This window comes from Ambystoma mexicanum, chromosome 6q (genome assembly GCF_040938575.1).
Source record: "Ambystoma mexicanum isolate Mex_15411 chromosome 6q, UKY_AmexF1_1, whole genome shotgun sequence".
Taxonomy (NCBI): domain Eukaryota; kingdom Metazoa; phylum Chordata; class Amphibia; order Caudata; family Ambystomatidae; genus Ambystoma; species Ambystoma mexicanum.
In genome coordinates this window covers 1,409,709,402-1,409,725,646 of record NC_090937.1, presented here as the reverse complement: position 1 = coordinate 1,409,725,646, position 16,245 = coordinate 1,409,709,402, and the positions used below count along the sequence as shown (strand labels likewise).

Here is a 16,245-nt window from a genome sequence, read left to right as displayed (position 1 = left end):
CAGGCCATCCTGGGAAAGGTATAGCGTCTGCTGGCCACGGACGTGGCCAGAGTGAGGTCCATCAAGTCCCTGATCGGGATGATGTCCTCTTGCATCTATCTGGTGCACCTGTGTAGGCTTCGGATGCGCCCTCTGCAGGAGTTCCTCGATGCCTGTCGGATACATGCAACGGGCAGCTTTGAGGACAAGATCTCGCTCAACGAAGTATTCCGCCAAGCAATTCGGTGGTGGGGCACCCGCGCGCATCTCACGGTGGGCACAGACTTTCAGACCCCAACATACCAGGTGACGGTGACGACGGATGCCTCCCTGGAGGGGTGGGGAGCGCACACCGGAGATCTTCACGGGAGAGACCTGTGGCTCCCCGAGGAGAGGCGGCTCCACATCAACATACTGGAACCTTGAACGGTGTTCTGGGCCCTCAAGTCATTCCTCCCGTCCCTCAAGGGCAAGGTGGTGAGGATCTTCACCGACAACACCACCACGATGTTCTACATCCGGAAGCAGGTAGGAACCAGATCCCCAGCCCTGTCCAAAGAAGCCCAGGATCTGTGGCACTGGGCCGTTGCCCAGGGGATGTTTCTGGTACCTTTTCATCTAGCAGGGATAAAAAAACACCATCGCTGACTCAATCAGAAGGGAGCTGTGCTCGTGCCATGAGTGGGAACTGCGCCAGGATCAAGTGGATCAACTCTTCCGGCGATGGGGCAAACCCCAAATCGACCTGTTCGTGACGGCGACTGTTAGGCAGAAACCTGTGCAGTTCCCTTGGGGACCACTGCAAAAGATTTAGGACTACAGGTGTTGGCAGTAAACCCACTTGGTAGCAGTCTGTACCACCCAGATTTACCTGGTAACTGTGGCTGAGCAGTCAGACTTCCCTCAAGAAGAGTTAGGCAGTATGTAAAGTATACACAATAGGCACTCGGACACAATAGCACAAGCAAACACTGACCATAGCTTTGGTATCAAGGTATATAATAATTTATTTAAAGACACACTTGTTGACACACTCCAGCACTATTATTGTAAATCACTTCAAACAGTTACTATTAATCTATGTACATCCCTTATTCCTTATCAGACAAGTCTTAGTTAACACCACTTATTTCCAGACAGAGGTGAGCACTTAACTATAGATGGCATCTAATAAGTTAACGAAAAAGGGAGGGAAAAAGGCAGAATGTAGGAAAATACACCACACTAATACTTAGGAACTCTTAAGCAAGGCAGGAAAGTCAAATGTTACTTGTGGGCCAAAGTCCATAGGCCGGGCCCACTCTTGGAGAGAGCAGGGCACAAATGCATCCAAGATCACACAATGACAACAGGCTTAGAAAGTCTTGCAGGGAGTTCAGAGAGGTTTTAGTTAGGCTCAGAAAAGTTTGGCCAGGGTGTCCCAGGCTAACCCAGGTTCGAAAGCCGGGGGCTAAATCTACCCCGTACAGTCGGTTGCAAGGGAAGCCAGGTGGAACACGGTACCTTATGTGGAAAGGATCCTCCAGCGGGGGCAGTTGTTCCTGGCAGTGGGTGCAAGTCGGGGCGGCGTCCAGACGAAGAGAAGATCTCGACGTGGAGGAAAGATGAAGGTCGTTGCACTGCCAGGGAAGAAACCAGCTGCAGAGTTTTCCGGTTAAAGGTACTACCCTTTGATTCGCGGTAGTGGTAAAATGTGGTATCCCGGTTGCCGGGGTGCTTGGCACAGGCAAGGCGGCCACGAGATGCTCCAGGAAGCGAAAAAGGAAGCAGACTGGTTATCCCCACCATTCGAAGGAAGAAGACTCCGGGCTGGAGATCTCCTCTGTTGTTGGGAAAAGTGGTGAGACGGTTCAGCAGGGCTCCACCGGTGGTGGTGTTGTAGTAAGTCGCCTCAGCTTCTCCCTCGTCGGATTCTTAGGTCCTGTGGCGACTTCTAAAGTTCCAGTTTATGCAGAAAACCCCCATTCACTCAGCCTAGCTGTCACTCAAACATGCTAAGTGGTGAGCCGGCCGGCTCACCACTTGGGCCAATCAGGACGGAGTGTGACTTGAGTTGCCTAGACAACTCAGTCCAGGGTGCCTAAATCCCCCTCCACCCCTCCTAAGTACCCCAGACAGAGTGGCACCACTTTGGAGGGCTTCTGTGGAGAAGCCCGTCAAAAAGTGGAACAAAGGGCTCAGCTTGGGTTGGAATCACAGAAGCGAACACAAACGCCATTTTAGAACCGAATTCTGGCAAAAAATACCAACCGGAGAATTAATATTAAACAAATAAACCGGTGGTATGTTCGACGCTATAGGAATTAAATAATTAAAGTTGGTAGCCTCGAACAATGGGAAATCCCATAGAGATATATTCGCGGTCGAATATAAAAAGTAGTATCCACTGCCACCAGCCAAAACTCGATCAGGGGGGACGGAGACGTGCCCCCTCGACTAACAAACCCCGGGGCAATTGAATTGCCCCGGCCAGTAGGTCCACAATATGATGGTTTGTACTGGTTCTGTTCAGAATTTGAGACTAGTAAAGTCAATGGTGACTTTACATGCCCTGGGAGATAGTAGTCAGTCCCAGGGTATGGAGTCTATATTGGGGGGGTCACTATGACACCCCTGTGTTACTGCACTGAACACACTCAAATCATACCCAAGAGTGAGGGTAAAAGAGTCTCACTCTTGGCAGGAGAAAAAAATAAACCCCAAAAATCCAGCAAAGCTGCTGGGGGACTCACTAGGTTAGGAAATTCAGCCTAAACAGAGAATTCTCCCTAACAGCGACGAACTCCAAGTGCCAGAGGTTCGCCAGCAGGTTCCCCCAGCTGAGGAGCATGGGTGATGCTTTCTCGTTCCCCTGGGATGGCTGTTCCTGTAGGAGTTCCCTCTGTTGCCGTTGCTGCTCGGGCTCATCCACCAACTCAAGAGGTCCCAGTGCAGGATGATCCTCGTCGCACCGAGGTGGCCGAGGCAGATATGGTCCCCGGACCTTTGGGACTTGTCAGTGTCCCTACCAGTCATACTGTCGACGGACGCAGATCTTCTCTCAAGAGAAGGAGGCGCCATTCTTCACCACGACCCGGAGTTGCTGAACTTTCAGGCCTGGCTCCTGCAGCACTAGAGTTTGGAGGGTACGATATCCCTGCCGACTGCAGAGAGGTTCTTGCAAAGGCCAGGGCGTCCTCAACTCTCAAGTGCTACGGACACAAGTGGAAGAGGTTCTCTGTCTGGTGCCGTGCACAGAAGATTAACCCTCTACGTTTTCAGCCCCTCGAGTGCTACCATATTTACTGTCACTGGCCAAAGCTGGACTAGCTCATGCTTCCATCAAGATACATCTGGCAGCGATTTCCCGATACACCAGAACTGCAGGACGGTCGTCCCTGTGGTCTCATCGCCTGGTGAAGGACTTTATGAAAGGACTGTTTCGATCGTTCCCGCCGGTGAAGGCTCCAGCCCCGGCGTGGGAGCTCAACGTGGTGCTGACCAGGCTCATGGGCCCGCCATTCAAGCCCTTGCATCCGGCTCCATTGAAGTTCCTGTCGTGGAAGACCACGTTCCTTGTGGCCATCACCTCTGCACGACGCGTGGGAGAGATTCAGGCCCTATCCTGCAAGCCTCCATACTTGACTTTCCACAAGACGAGGGTGGTGCTGAGGACGCACCCCTCCTTCATGCCCAAGGTGCCGTCGGACTTCCAGCTCAACGACCCCTTGGTGTTACCATTCTTTTTCCCGTCGCCTTTGTCGCCGGCCGAGAGGACTTTGCACTCGCTGGATGTAGCTAGAGCGCTGAAGTTCTACGTGGACCGAACGAAGAGTTTTCGGAAGACATCACAGCTGTTTTTGAACTTTGGACCTGTGAACCAAGGGAAGGCCCTCTCAAAGGCTTCCATTTCCGGATGGCCCTCCGGCTGCATCATGCACTGTCATCGGTTGGCAAACCGGCCATTGCCCGGCCGTCCGAGAGCCCATTCGACCAGAGCGATCGCTGCTACCACGGTGTTCTTGTCTGGTGTGCCCCTGCTGGACATCTGCAGGGCTGCTATGTGGAGGTCGACGCACACCTTCACGAGATTCTACTGCGTCAACCGGGATTCCAGGGAGGAGTCCAGAGTCGGCCAGGCAATGCTGCGCAACCTGTTCGCTTAAGGTGAGCCTGGCGAGGATGTAAGATATGCTTAATGTTGAGTTGTATGTAATGCTTAATGTTGAGCCTTGCCACCTCCCGGGGTTGTGCATGTGGGTACTGCTATGTATTCTTATATTCACGAGCATGTGAATCCATGCCAGAGCCCATGCTGGAGAAGGAACAAGTTACTTGCAACTGTTGTTCTCCAGCATGGGTCTGGCATGGATTCACATGCGAACCCTCCCTCCTTCCCCTCTGCGGCTCTTCACTTGGTCATACTGCCACTTTACGTGCTACCAAATCTGAGGATGGCTGCCAGGGGCTGGGCTTAGGGAGAGGGCAGTCATTGGCTGGGGACAGTATGACCCAGAGACCAGTGATTGGTTACTACTAAGAAAGACAGATCAGAAACGAAACTGATACTGATTTTTTTCTTTACCGAGGATTCCCAGCCTGACGACGGGGAATATTCATGAGCATGTGAATCCATGCCAAACCCATGCTGGAGAACAACAGTTACAGGTAAGTAACTTGTTCCGTCCATGTGATAGTGTCCCCTGGTAAAAAGTTGCCAGGGGGGCAACTTTTTTCCCTGCACCCCTAAAAGCCCTCTGCCACATATTCTTGGACCGGTACAATTTTCTATTCTAACTCCAATCCTAGAATATTTGTAGAACGTGCATGATTTTCGTGGGAGTGCAAATTTAGGGAAATTTTGCCCACCGGCAACCTTTTCCTTGGCAACATTAGAACTGGATACCGTAAAATTCTGACAAAGCACTTTTCAGAAGTCTTATGTCTTGCATTTGAAATTTTGACTAGTGGTGTTGTGGTCCCAGCATCATCCCTTTTATTGTGCTCTGGTTGCATGCCATTCTTTCTGCTGAAATCTGTGCTAATTACTGTTACCTGCATGCTCAGAGCCAGCTTTCAACTGTTCTTAATTGAAATTATAAAGCCTGTGGCTGGTTTGCTGTGTTTATTGAATTTACTGTTTCAGGATGCACCCCTTTCAGACTGCACGGAAACTATTGAAGGGCTCGATCTCTCAGAGCATGTCATTAGTCCAGCTAAAATCCACTCAGTTAGAAAGGTACTTACCGCCCTGTCATTATCTTCCTTTACTACATGTATCCTATTTATGATCCTCATCCTCTGTTATTCAGTATTCAACACTTTATTTGAACATATTACATATGGTTAAATATTAATTTGGCCATTCAAGTCAGTCCAGTTTAATGCATGTTTTTTTTACAAATGTAAATCTGTTTCACTGCAACCATAAAAGTGCATGGGAAATGTATAATTAGGTCAGTGCTATGCATGTCGCAACTGCCAATTATATAGACAACTGTAATACTGTGGTGGTTTAGTCAAAGAAGTGCATACCTGCAGGTAATATGTAGGCTCCAAGCCATTGAGTTATTTGTGAGAATGTTCTGCAGCGTTTCATGCATAAATGCCTTCATGCACCTGTTTGTATATTAGCTCGGTTCCCATACCAAGAATATTGCAATTTCTAAAATAACAGTTAAAGTATGCTTAACTGGCAAGTAATAAAACACGTAATATTAACATTCATACAGATTCTAAGAATCCACAACTATAAATTCAGTTAAAAGTGGGTTGAGAAATGTGGGGGGAAAATGCACCATAGCAATTTAAGGAAGAGGAATGGGTCAGAGGCCCCAAGCCTTCTAAATGAAATTGATCTCAAGATCTTAACTAGTAATTAACTAGTATTTGCAGCGATATATATTCAGTGAAAGACTTTAGTTATCAGATAGTTAAATTAAAACAGTTTAATTTAACAAAACCCTTGAAACTCTGTTTAAAAGCTTAACTTGTAGTGACATTAAGGTGATGGTTTAATGCAACAAAATCCTTGAAGTTTGACAAGTGTTGGAAGTATTGTCACCTATACTCTGATTGCCTACCAGTTTCACACACCATAAGTACACTGATTCCATCAGTTATGACATCAGTTATTTAATCATTGCTGGCATCACTATAAATTAAAGCACACTGATGACAGCCATAGCCTGTGGCAACATTGCTTTGGGCATGGTCCTCGGCCATGCCCCAGACCCTGCCACACACAAACACCCAGCCGTGACCAATGGGCGAACTGTCTGGCTCGGGCAGGCCACCCAAAGTGTCCACTCAGTGTCTACATTACCCCTATAACAAGTCCACAGATACATTACATTTCTTTTAGCACACACATCTATATAGAATGTTTGTCAGATGTCTTGAAAAAACAGAGAATATTTAACTCGGATGGGTTGTTCCCAAGATGTATGCTGTGTTGGCACCTGTGATGTCATCAGTGTGCGGTAGTTTCCAGTGATGTCATTCATAATGTGATCTGTGATGCTATAAGTTGTCATCTGCGATGCTGATGATCTCATTTATATAGCAATTTTATCCTAAGCGCTTTGCATTGAACATTTGTATATACAATTATTACCCAATTGAAATTAGTACTCATTTTGTCCAGGTTCGGAATGAAGACTTCAGATGCCTGTGCCATGATTCTACATGCATTTGCAGTTCACAGGCAGATCTCTGCAGCGAGAGCTTAACCTGTTGAGTTGGTTTACCAATATCAGAGTGCTCATGGACTGCCCAATGAGGGGGTGGGGGGGGGGGACTCAGAGTTAATGTGGCGTAGCATTCAACATTTCAAGGGATTTGTTGCGTAACAGTATCAGCTTATCACTTCAACTAAAGGTTTGTCACTGAGTTTTAAGGTTTTTTTTTGTTATGCTAGATATCACAAAACATTAATCCCAAAATTATCGTTTTGTTTCTAAGCAGTGGACCATGTCCTACAGCCGTTGTGTTAATGAGGATCCAAGAAGAGAATGTATGTGATGTTTAGTGTGTTAGCATATATTCTGATAAGTTTTTGTGACCTCCCCACCCCCCATCCCCTTCGTTGGTATGAGAATTTACCATGAAATTACTGTGAGAATGGCTTTCATGGAAAGAGGCAGCTTTTAATTTCTTGAAAGCCTCAGTTGCTGCAATGCACCATGGGAGTCGTACAAGCTTTTGTAGGCTGAGCCACCCCCTTCTCTGTCAATTCTAAAAAACAAAAAACGACTGGTCGGATTTACAACAAGCTACCAACCTTTTGCCTATTAGAACATGAATCTGATTGGTCCTAAAAACCTTTTCTGTTAATACTTAATAACTTGGGAAGCGTTGAATGAATTTTCAAATTAATGGGGAGGCCCGCGCCAGACGTTATCTTTAAAACGTTTCCGACAGATAAGTGAAATGAGTCGAAAGTTATTAGCAATAGAGTATTTGCAAAAGTCTGTGGCTTAAAGGTTTTAGCAGAGCTTATAGGGTTACGGCTATCACACTATAATAAATGGGTATAAACTGTGAGAGTGGAACTAAGCCATACACACAACAGTGCCACCAAGAAGCCATCCCTGGAAGTTTACCTCCAATTCCGAGCCACTGACCAATGCATTGTGGATGTGCAAATGAGCTGGTCTTTGCTCAAGAAAAGTGTGCTGATCGTCTAGGGCAGAACTGTTTTGTTTAGCTTTATCAACCCAAGACCTCTCTCGGATTCAGATCCCTAATGCGGTTGAAATGTGTATTTAGTTATCATCAGTGCAGTATAGCCAAAAACAAGAATATCCAATGTTGAGTGTTGATCATATTTCTTAGTGCTCAAATCTGTTTTTCATTTGCGGAAAGATTAAATCCAGAATCCAATCATTGGTGTCCAACTATTCTGACTAGTTATGTCAGTTTTGTGTCAACCATCCAATTAGAGCCGTTAACTTCACATTCAGTCATTCTCAATTTTACCTTCCAGAAATCTTCCCCCTATCAATTAAAAAAACAAGTGAATCATTGTACTAGGCCCACCATTCCATTTTTATTAAGGAATGTATAGCCCTGGTGTTTACTGGCCTGACAGCTGCTCACTTAGCCCAACCTTATCCCCAGACTAGCAGAAAAGAAAGACGATGTTAGGCAACTTGCATTACATAGATGGAACATTCCCACAGGGGATGAGCTATGTCCTGAGACCTTCCGAAACACTCCGGTGCCATGGATATTATTTAGCCCCAACAGGGGCACTACATTTTCCTTCTTTTTAACTACAACAACCACATAGAAAACCTTCTGTACCACATTCTACCATTACACACATTTGTCTAGTCTCCCATCTCTTTGCCTCCCCCAATGGCCACTGCTAAATCTCGGGCTCAAACATTACCCCTCAGGGGTTGGACCACAACTGTGCTGTAGTACATTATCATACCTACATTCATTACACCTCCCTACTTATCCGCCATAATTCATGCACAAGACTCTCCTAAAAGTTGTATACCCTCATCAAGATCCCTACTGCTTCAGTCTTCCCTGCACCATGCAAAACTGTAACAATATACATGTTGGGTACTCTAGGAACACCTATAACTATATAACTGAAGCGTGTGAATCTGCATAGGTCTACATGTATGGTATAGGCTGCCATCTAGTAGTTGGCTTGGGATGTTAGTTTAGTTTATTCATTTATGATGCGCACCGGACCCAGGGGTATCAGGGTGCAAGCAGTACAGACATTGCAAAGCTTAGTTAACAGGTTACATAGTTATACACAGAGAATATAATTACATAGTAGTACATAGAATAGGCATAACGGGGTACATATGTGTCCTATACAAAACTAGGCAGACATGGCAAATATACAAAAATATACAGGGTATGTTCTTAATTAGTTATCATTTGCTTTGAGCCAGTTGATATAACTGAGTCTGAACCTGGGGTAGGATTGATCCGCCCTGATATGGTGTGGTAGGGAGTTGCAAAGTTGGGCCGCCTTGACCTGGAAGCTATTCCCACCGATCTTGGTTAGTCTAAATCTTGGAATGTTAATGCAGTTGGCATTGGTAAGTCTTGTGGGTCTTGTGGAGATTCTTCTTTGGACTCTGTTTACAAGGTAACTAGGATCAGCATTGTTCAATGCCTTATGTGTCAAGGAGGCTGTGTTTAAGTTGATTTTGTTGAGAGTGGAAAGCCAATTGTTTTGGCGCCTTATGGCAGAGATATGAGACCTTTTAGACACACCTAATGCCATCGAAGGGCATTGTTTTGAAGGATCTGGATTATTTGGGTGATGGATTTGTTGGCGCCAAAATATAATGCATTGCAGTAGTCGAGCCTGGATAAAATCAAGGGTCTGGCTAGGATAATGCAGTTGTCATCTGCTAAAAAGGGTTTGCCCGTTCTAATCAGCTTACATGTGTAGGCTGTGGCTGAGGCCAAGGTGTTTACTTGTTTAGTAAGAGATAAGGTGCAGTCAAGCTAGAACCCGAGAGTTTTCACCTCTTTGGCCACCCTAATAAGATTACCATCGATGATGAAAGATGAGTAATTCGGTCCTAGTTTTTTTATGTTGGCATGTGTGCCCAGTATGATAATTTTTCCGTGTTTTCATCATTCAGGCATAGACCATGAATGGCCATCCATGCCTGGATGATGAGATACACCCTATTCACCAAGGCCAAATCCTCTTCGTAATCCCCGGAAAGTGGGAGGAGAATCTGAGTATCATCTGCATAGTTAGTGTAAGTGATACCAAGAGAATCCAGATCATCAAAGAGGGGCTTGGTAAATATGTTGTACAAGGTGGGGGAAACGCAAGATCCCTGGGGAACACTGCATGTGATGGGGATGGGGTCTGCTGCCGCTGAGGGCGGGAAGACCCTCATGGTTCTGTCACTCAAGAAGGACTCAATCCAAATTATTCCCTCTTTAGAAAAGTTGGCAGCCGTGCCCAAATATCTGCAGAGGACCTTGTGATCTACCAGGTCGAATGCAGCTGAGAGGTCCAATAGTAAGAGGAGGGCTGTTTTCCCTTTGTCTCTCAGCTCATCTACCTGTGCTTTCAGGTCAATAAAGGCCGTCTCTGTTCCGTGTTGGGGTAGAAAGCCTGGCTGACGAGCTCCTAGGAATTTATGCTCTTCCAGAAACTTTTGGATCTGGAGATGAGCAACTTTGTCAAGGATTTTGAGCAGAAAGGGTACGGTTTGATGGGGCGATAATTACTTGGGATTAGCGGGTCTAATGTTTGTTTTTTTAATAGTGGGAGCACCCATGATTGTTTAAGATTAGCTGTGACAGTTCCTGAGGAGAATGAGGCATTAATCAGTTTAGTGATGATAGGGGCAAGATCTCTTGCCACGTCTTTTAGAAGTTGAGCCGGACAGAGGTCACCCTGGCAGTTGGAGGGCTTGAGTGATAAAATTACTTTCTCAGCCTCAAGATGAGGAATTTTGGTGAAATAGAAGCAGGGGGGTTAGGTTAACTGGAGTGTCTTTAGGAGGGGCATTAGAGGCGGTGTGGTTGGGTAGGTGGTTAATGGGGTGTTTTTTCTTTTAGATATTTTATTTTGAAGGGTAGTTATTTTATTCGTTAGGGCCTGTTGTATATCAGAGCACCACGTTTTGTCCTTGGTGCAGATTTCAGGGGTGGTGATGGGGGATTCAAGTTCTTGGAGGATGGAAAATAGTTCTTTAGTGCTGGAGTTGACACTTGAAATGCATTTGTTGTAGGAGTTGTGTTTTGCGCGGAAGATCTCTTTTTTGTATTGAGAGGAAATCTCTAAGTTTTATTTGGTTGGTGGTGGTTGGGAAGAGTCTCCATGTAGTTTCACAGCTCCTTTTTAGAAGCCTAAATCTTGTTTTTCAAAATAGAAAAAAGAGTATCGACAGCGGTGTTCCTGTCGCACTAGCCTTATACAATGTAAACAGACTCATGATCCTTCACGTATCAACAGCCTCAGATTGTTTCTTTTTCCGGCTTGATGTATGTAACAGAGAGAACCTATTTGGTTATTTGTACTGTCCTGTTGCTTCCAAGTGGTGAGGCAGGGTGGCTGCATGAGACTAAGCAGATACAAGCCACTGAAAGATGATTATTGGGTAAGTCATGTTAGTCTTCTGAGGCTTGTAAATTGGCTTAGAATCACGTGCTTTGTAGACTAGTAAACAGTACCAGAAGGTGGTTACGGGCGATCTAAGGGGGACAGTAGCAAATTGCCATTTAAGTTCTGCTTGTCCTATTTAATAATCGGCTCTAGTTTATGTATCTATACAGTAAGGTTGTGTAAAAGTGTCAATAGGGCTCCATGTTGCTGCTTTATTAATTCTCTCTAAAGGGACATTAGCATAGAACTTTAGCATTGCGTTAGTGCTGCAAGTGGAATGTGCTCTAGGAGGGAATAGAAGTGTTTGTGCTAATGTATAGTAAAATTGTTTGCAGTTAACAATCTAAAGGACCCAATAAGAGAGGATCCTAAAATGAATAACATTTCCAAAAAACTGTAAAAGAATCAGACTATTATGCCCATCTTGCCTACATTTGTTTTAAACGAAAGCAGGGAATACAATTATGACCAGCTATCGAGAAATAAAAGAAAAGCCTGTGCAACTCTTGACTGGCCAATAAATAACAATGAGTCCAGAGATAATGCATCCATTGTCGAAGAGGCAGCGGCTATATCTGAAGTGAATGTTTCAATACATTCAACCTCAACGATTTGACTCCCCATGTATTACTCACCAGTGATTTGATATGTGGAAGCGAAGTTCAAACATACCATACCTGAACAGGAAACAAGCCTCATCCCTATTATTTTACGTCCAAGATGTACCTTGCATATATATGAATTATTCGTTGCGGACAGGAAAGCACATCTGAACATAACTGCACTTTTAACATTACTTTAGATTGTCCTCCACTAAGTCATTTTAACAAGAGACCTTGATTACATTGAGCTGCAGCGCGATGACACATACATCTATTGCCACTTGCCTCAAACTGCAGATTTGATAATGGAGTACTCAGTAAATTTAAGAATGGGATAGTCAGTGGAAAGGGTCTGTTATCAATGGGAATAAAGCCAGCTTTTCCCCCTAAACTCCTTTGTGAAAAATGATAACTTGCAATCTTGAAAGTCGCTGTGTTACGGACGAAATAATGGATGAATTGAAAGTAAGGAGAAAGATAAGTGCAACTCTCATCAGACTGGTTACCACAAGCTGTGGGGGTCAGGTGGTATTCTGATTGGCAGTCCTAGCCACTCCACTCCTGACATTTCTGTCCTGTCATGGAACACCAGAGGGATTTGAAATCATCACAAAATAGTCCATAGGCGCCCCTCTGCGAGAATGAGCACGGCCCATTGACCGATTCTTTGGGAAGGTACCCACTCGGGAGTCTGCATGGAGGATGCAATTTCATGTTACAGAAAACCTGGATTACAACTAGTGTTTCTATGATTGGTTTCATGCTTCGGTTCTGGAGGCAAAGAAAGGGGGCGCTGGGTAGTCCTTGTGGAGGGCTGTTGATTGGAGCAAAGAACATTCACAGGCTGGATGAATTTTGTTTGAACGGTTGTCCTGATGACATCATTTGTGGTGAATTGACTCTTCAATAGGAGACAAAGAAGATAGCAATATTAATTGTATACATTTATGATTCCCTCAGGTGGTGATCATACAGATGACATTATATGTTATGTCACTGAGGTGATTACTAAGTTGGTTATGGTTGAATCTATCATTTTGGGTGGTGACTTAAATGTGTATTGTGGTGAGAATCTATTTAGGGAAAGTATGCTCTGAACGTAAAGCGGGCAATCATACATTTTATAAGTACTCGCAGGGCCCATTAGTAGGGGTATCAAATGGTCTGAAATTTTAGCCTCTTTCAATCTAACTAATTTCATTCTATATCATCTCCGCTGCAAAATAAAAACATATTCACCTGGCGATCTGGAAATAAGACAAGCATTAGATTGTTTATATCTGTGGATCATTGGCGGGGAGTGTAATATTTCATACGGAATTCATTGATTTTAGCAAGCATGCCAAACTACCGATATTAAAATTTGATAGCCACACACCCTTCTTACATTATGGTTAAGTGGCCATGCTGTAAGGACGCACTTTCTACAGCTCTTGCTCGATCCTTGCCAAAAAAGCGAATCCTGTGAGCCCTATGACCTGGCAGTAAGCAGATGCAGTGGAGAAAACCGAATGAATATAAGGGGAAGTTTAAGAGAAATCAGACGCCACATAGCAAAGAACGAGCCCACTGACGTGTACACCCTGGCGTGCGGTCTTCCACCCAAAATGGCAGATGGCGCAGGTATAACAACCCAGGCCGACCCTGCAGCAGCATAGCAGTGCCGAGTACTGGTTCCCCATCACACTATACCGCTGCCTATTTCCGCTCACTATATCCCCGAATTGGCCCATATAGAAATTGCACATTAGTGTGGTGTGGGGGCTTCAATTGCACATTGGACTCTAGACTGGACAGGTCCGATAACCAACTCATACACCCAGCCCCCTCAGCTAAAGTCTTGAACACCTTGCTTCAAGCAGTTAATCTGACATCTGGAGGGGTCTTCGACCGCAGGTCCAGGGATACTCGCATTATACTGCCCCAAAAGGTCTATTTACCAGACTAGATTATCTCTTCCCGGGTGAGGAAACTTTAGGAGAATTCAAGACCGCAGAATACAAAGCATGTGTACTGTCTGACCACGCCCTGCTAATAGTCACATGGTGTATCGTTCCTCCTAGAGCACGTATTGTGACCTAGAAGCTGACAGGCGAATCCCTGAAAGATGGGGCCTTAGGGTGGGCATCAAGGACTATTTTGAACACAATACTGGCAGTGTAGCATCTGCCGGGACATTATGGGAGGCCTTTAAAGTGGTAATTAGGGGGATGGCAATAGCCAAGGCAGGTAGAATACAAGCCACAATAGAGGTCGACTTATCCAAGGCAGAAACCACACTTGAAGAAATGGACCGGACAGAGGGTATGACAAAGGATAGAGCCCAGGAGGCTTACCGGTTGAAGCACGAATGCTTGAAACATTGGGATAGGTTGGGTGCACTCAATTATGCAAAATATCTAGAAAAGCAGCATGCAGAAGGGGATAAACCAGGACGGTTGGCGTGGTTACATAAGTGTGAATCCAAGTGGGATATGATGAGGTCAATCAAGGGTAAGGATGGAGCAGCGTGCATGACGCAGGAAGGGATAAAGAAATGTTTCCTTTAATATTACAAAGACTTAAATGCAGAGAGATCTGAGATACAGCCCTCTGAGATAGACAAGGCCCTGGCACAGATGGATCTCCCGAGATTAGATACTGATGCTGCTGAATGGCTTTAGGCTCCCATAACTTTAGAAGAACTAGAAGCTACCATTCGAAGATTGCCAACTGGCAAGACGCCGGGAAAGATGGGTTACCTAGCGAATTGTACAAAGAGTACATAGCAGAAATCACGCTCCCACTGTTGCCAATGCTTAAGGAAGTATTTGACACACAAGTCCTCCTAATGACGTTGATGGAATCTATCATAATACTGCTGCTTAAACCAAATAAACCTGACAGACTGTGGTCCATACCGACCACTGTCGTTGCTAAATCAAGATGAGAAAATACTCACTGCCCTGCTGGCCAATACGCTTAAGACAGTAATAGCTGAGCTCATACACCCAGACCAAACTGGATATGTGCCGGGCAGGAACATTACATGGAACCTACGTAGGCTGCACCACATTGTTGACCATACCAGGGGCAGTACGAATCATTCTGCAGTGGACCCACTAGACGCGGTCAGGACGTTTGACTCGGTTAGCTGGCCATGGCTGCTAGCCACACTAAAAAGATTTGGCATGGGGCCCGCATATATTAAATGGGTACAGCTACTGTATAGCAGGCTGTTTGCAAGAGTCAAGATGGGCAGCCAGATTTCGGAACAGTGGGTATTAGAAAAAGGCACGAGGAAAGGATGCCCATGGTCCCCCATGCTGTTTATACTGGCCCTAGAACCCTTGGTGGTTTATCTCGGGAAGGAATACCAAGAGGTGGGCATAGACACATATTGGTAGATGGAACTTGATTTCCTTATATGCCGATGATATGCTCTTATATTTACAACACCTTGAGACCAATCTACAATGTATATTGGAAGTATTTGAGCGATATGCTGTCCTTTCAGGCATCAGGGTTAGCAAACAGAAATTGTGCTTGTTCCCTTTGGCGGGGATATAGAGGGAAACCAGCGTACTTGCTACCAGTACTTCTAATGGGGTGGGAAGTAGAAACTTTTAAATACCTGGGAGTTGATATCTATCATGACCCAAATACGAAACATGCACAAAAGGCAGCTGACCAGGGGGTGCAGTCCATGGTCTTTTGTTCCAGGTTACCTCTCACTGATGGGTAGAGCCTAGTTACTGAAGATGTTGGTACTCCCTAGGTTCATTTATTATTTCACCAATGTCCCCTACAACATCACCTAGGAGTTTCTTCAATAAGCTAGACACTGCTTGTCTGGGGTTTCTATGGTGTAACACCAGTTCTGATGTTTGTTAATCTGCTTAGAATCACATGCTGTGCATATGGTCCAACATCCAGTGGTAACCACGGGGTATTGGATCTTGTCTTTTAAGATTCGAAAGGGGACGTCGACATAGGCGTGCCTGTAACACTATCCCTACGTGACGTGTACCGTACCCAAAATCCCTCACGCGTCGAGGTCCCTCAGATTGTTTTTTTCCACCCAGCATACTGGTCACCTTGATGCAGAGCTAGTCAAAGACTTTGCTTATTGTCCCATCGACCTTTGGTCGAATAATTATATAAAATATCCATATCACCCTATCGGTTCCCTGTTTCGACGGCTGTTACAGACCTCCGCCGAAGACCTTGAAGAACTCGACAGACGGTGATCCAGTTGGCGCTGCCGACCACGTGGCCGGGCCTTCCGCCGGCCTATACAGTAGGGCGAGTGGGGTTGGAGTGGACATTTCTATACAGATTGAGAATGCCTTTCCCTTTCCTTCCTCTTTCCCTTTCGGTCTTCGTCACTCTAACTATCCTCAGCTATGGAGAGGACTCCACTTAGGTTTTGCCCTAATTGTAGGAGCAAATTTTCTTGGAAAGACGGACACAGATTGTGTCACTGGTGCTTACTGCTGGATCACAAGGAGGAAGGATGCACAGCTTGTCAGCTCCTCTGTCCTAAGACATTAAAGGAGCATAGAGTCAAGCGGTGGCGGCCTACGGTATGTCGAA

General features: G+C 45.4%; 1 protein-coding gene across 17 annotated transcripts in view; it reads left to right on the top strand.

Moving 5' to 3' along the window:
- Nucleotides 1-16,245, top strand: part of LOC138516734 (alpha-adducin-like) — a 1,748,171-nt gene that overhangs the window by 1,263,813 nt on the left and 468,113 nt on the right. For 10 of the 17 annotated variants that reach the window (XM_069632092.1, XM_069632087.1, XM_069632084.1 and 7 more), the window contains one exon: nucleotides 5,105-5,197. The exons of the other annotated variants lie outside the window; for them this stretch is intronic. In XM_069632092.1, coding sequence (XP_069488193.1) covers nucleotides 5,105-5,197 — 93 coding nt within the window. The remainder of the gene's footprint in view (nucleotides 1-5,104; nucleotides 5,198-16,245) is intronic. 17 annotated transcript variants of the gene reach the window in all.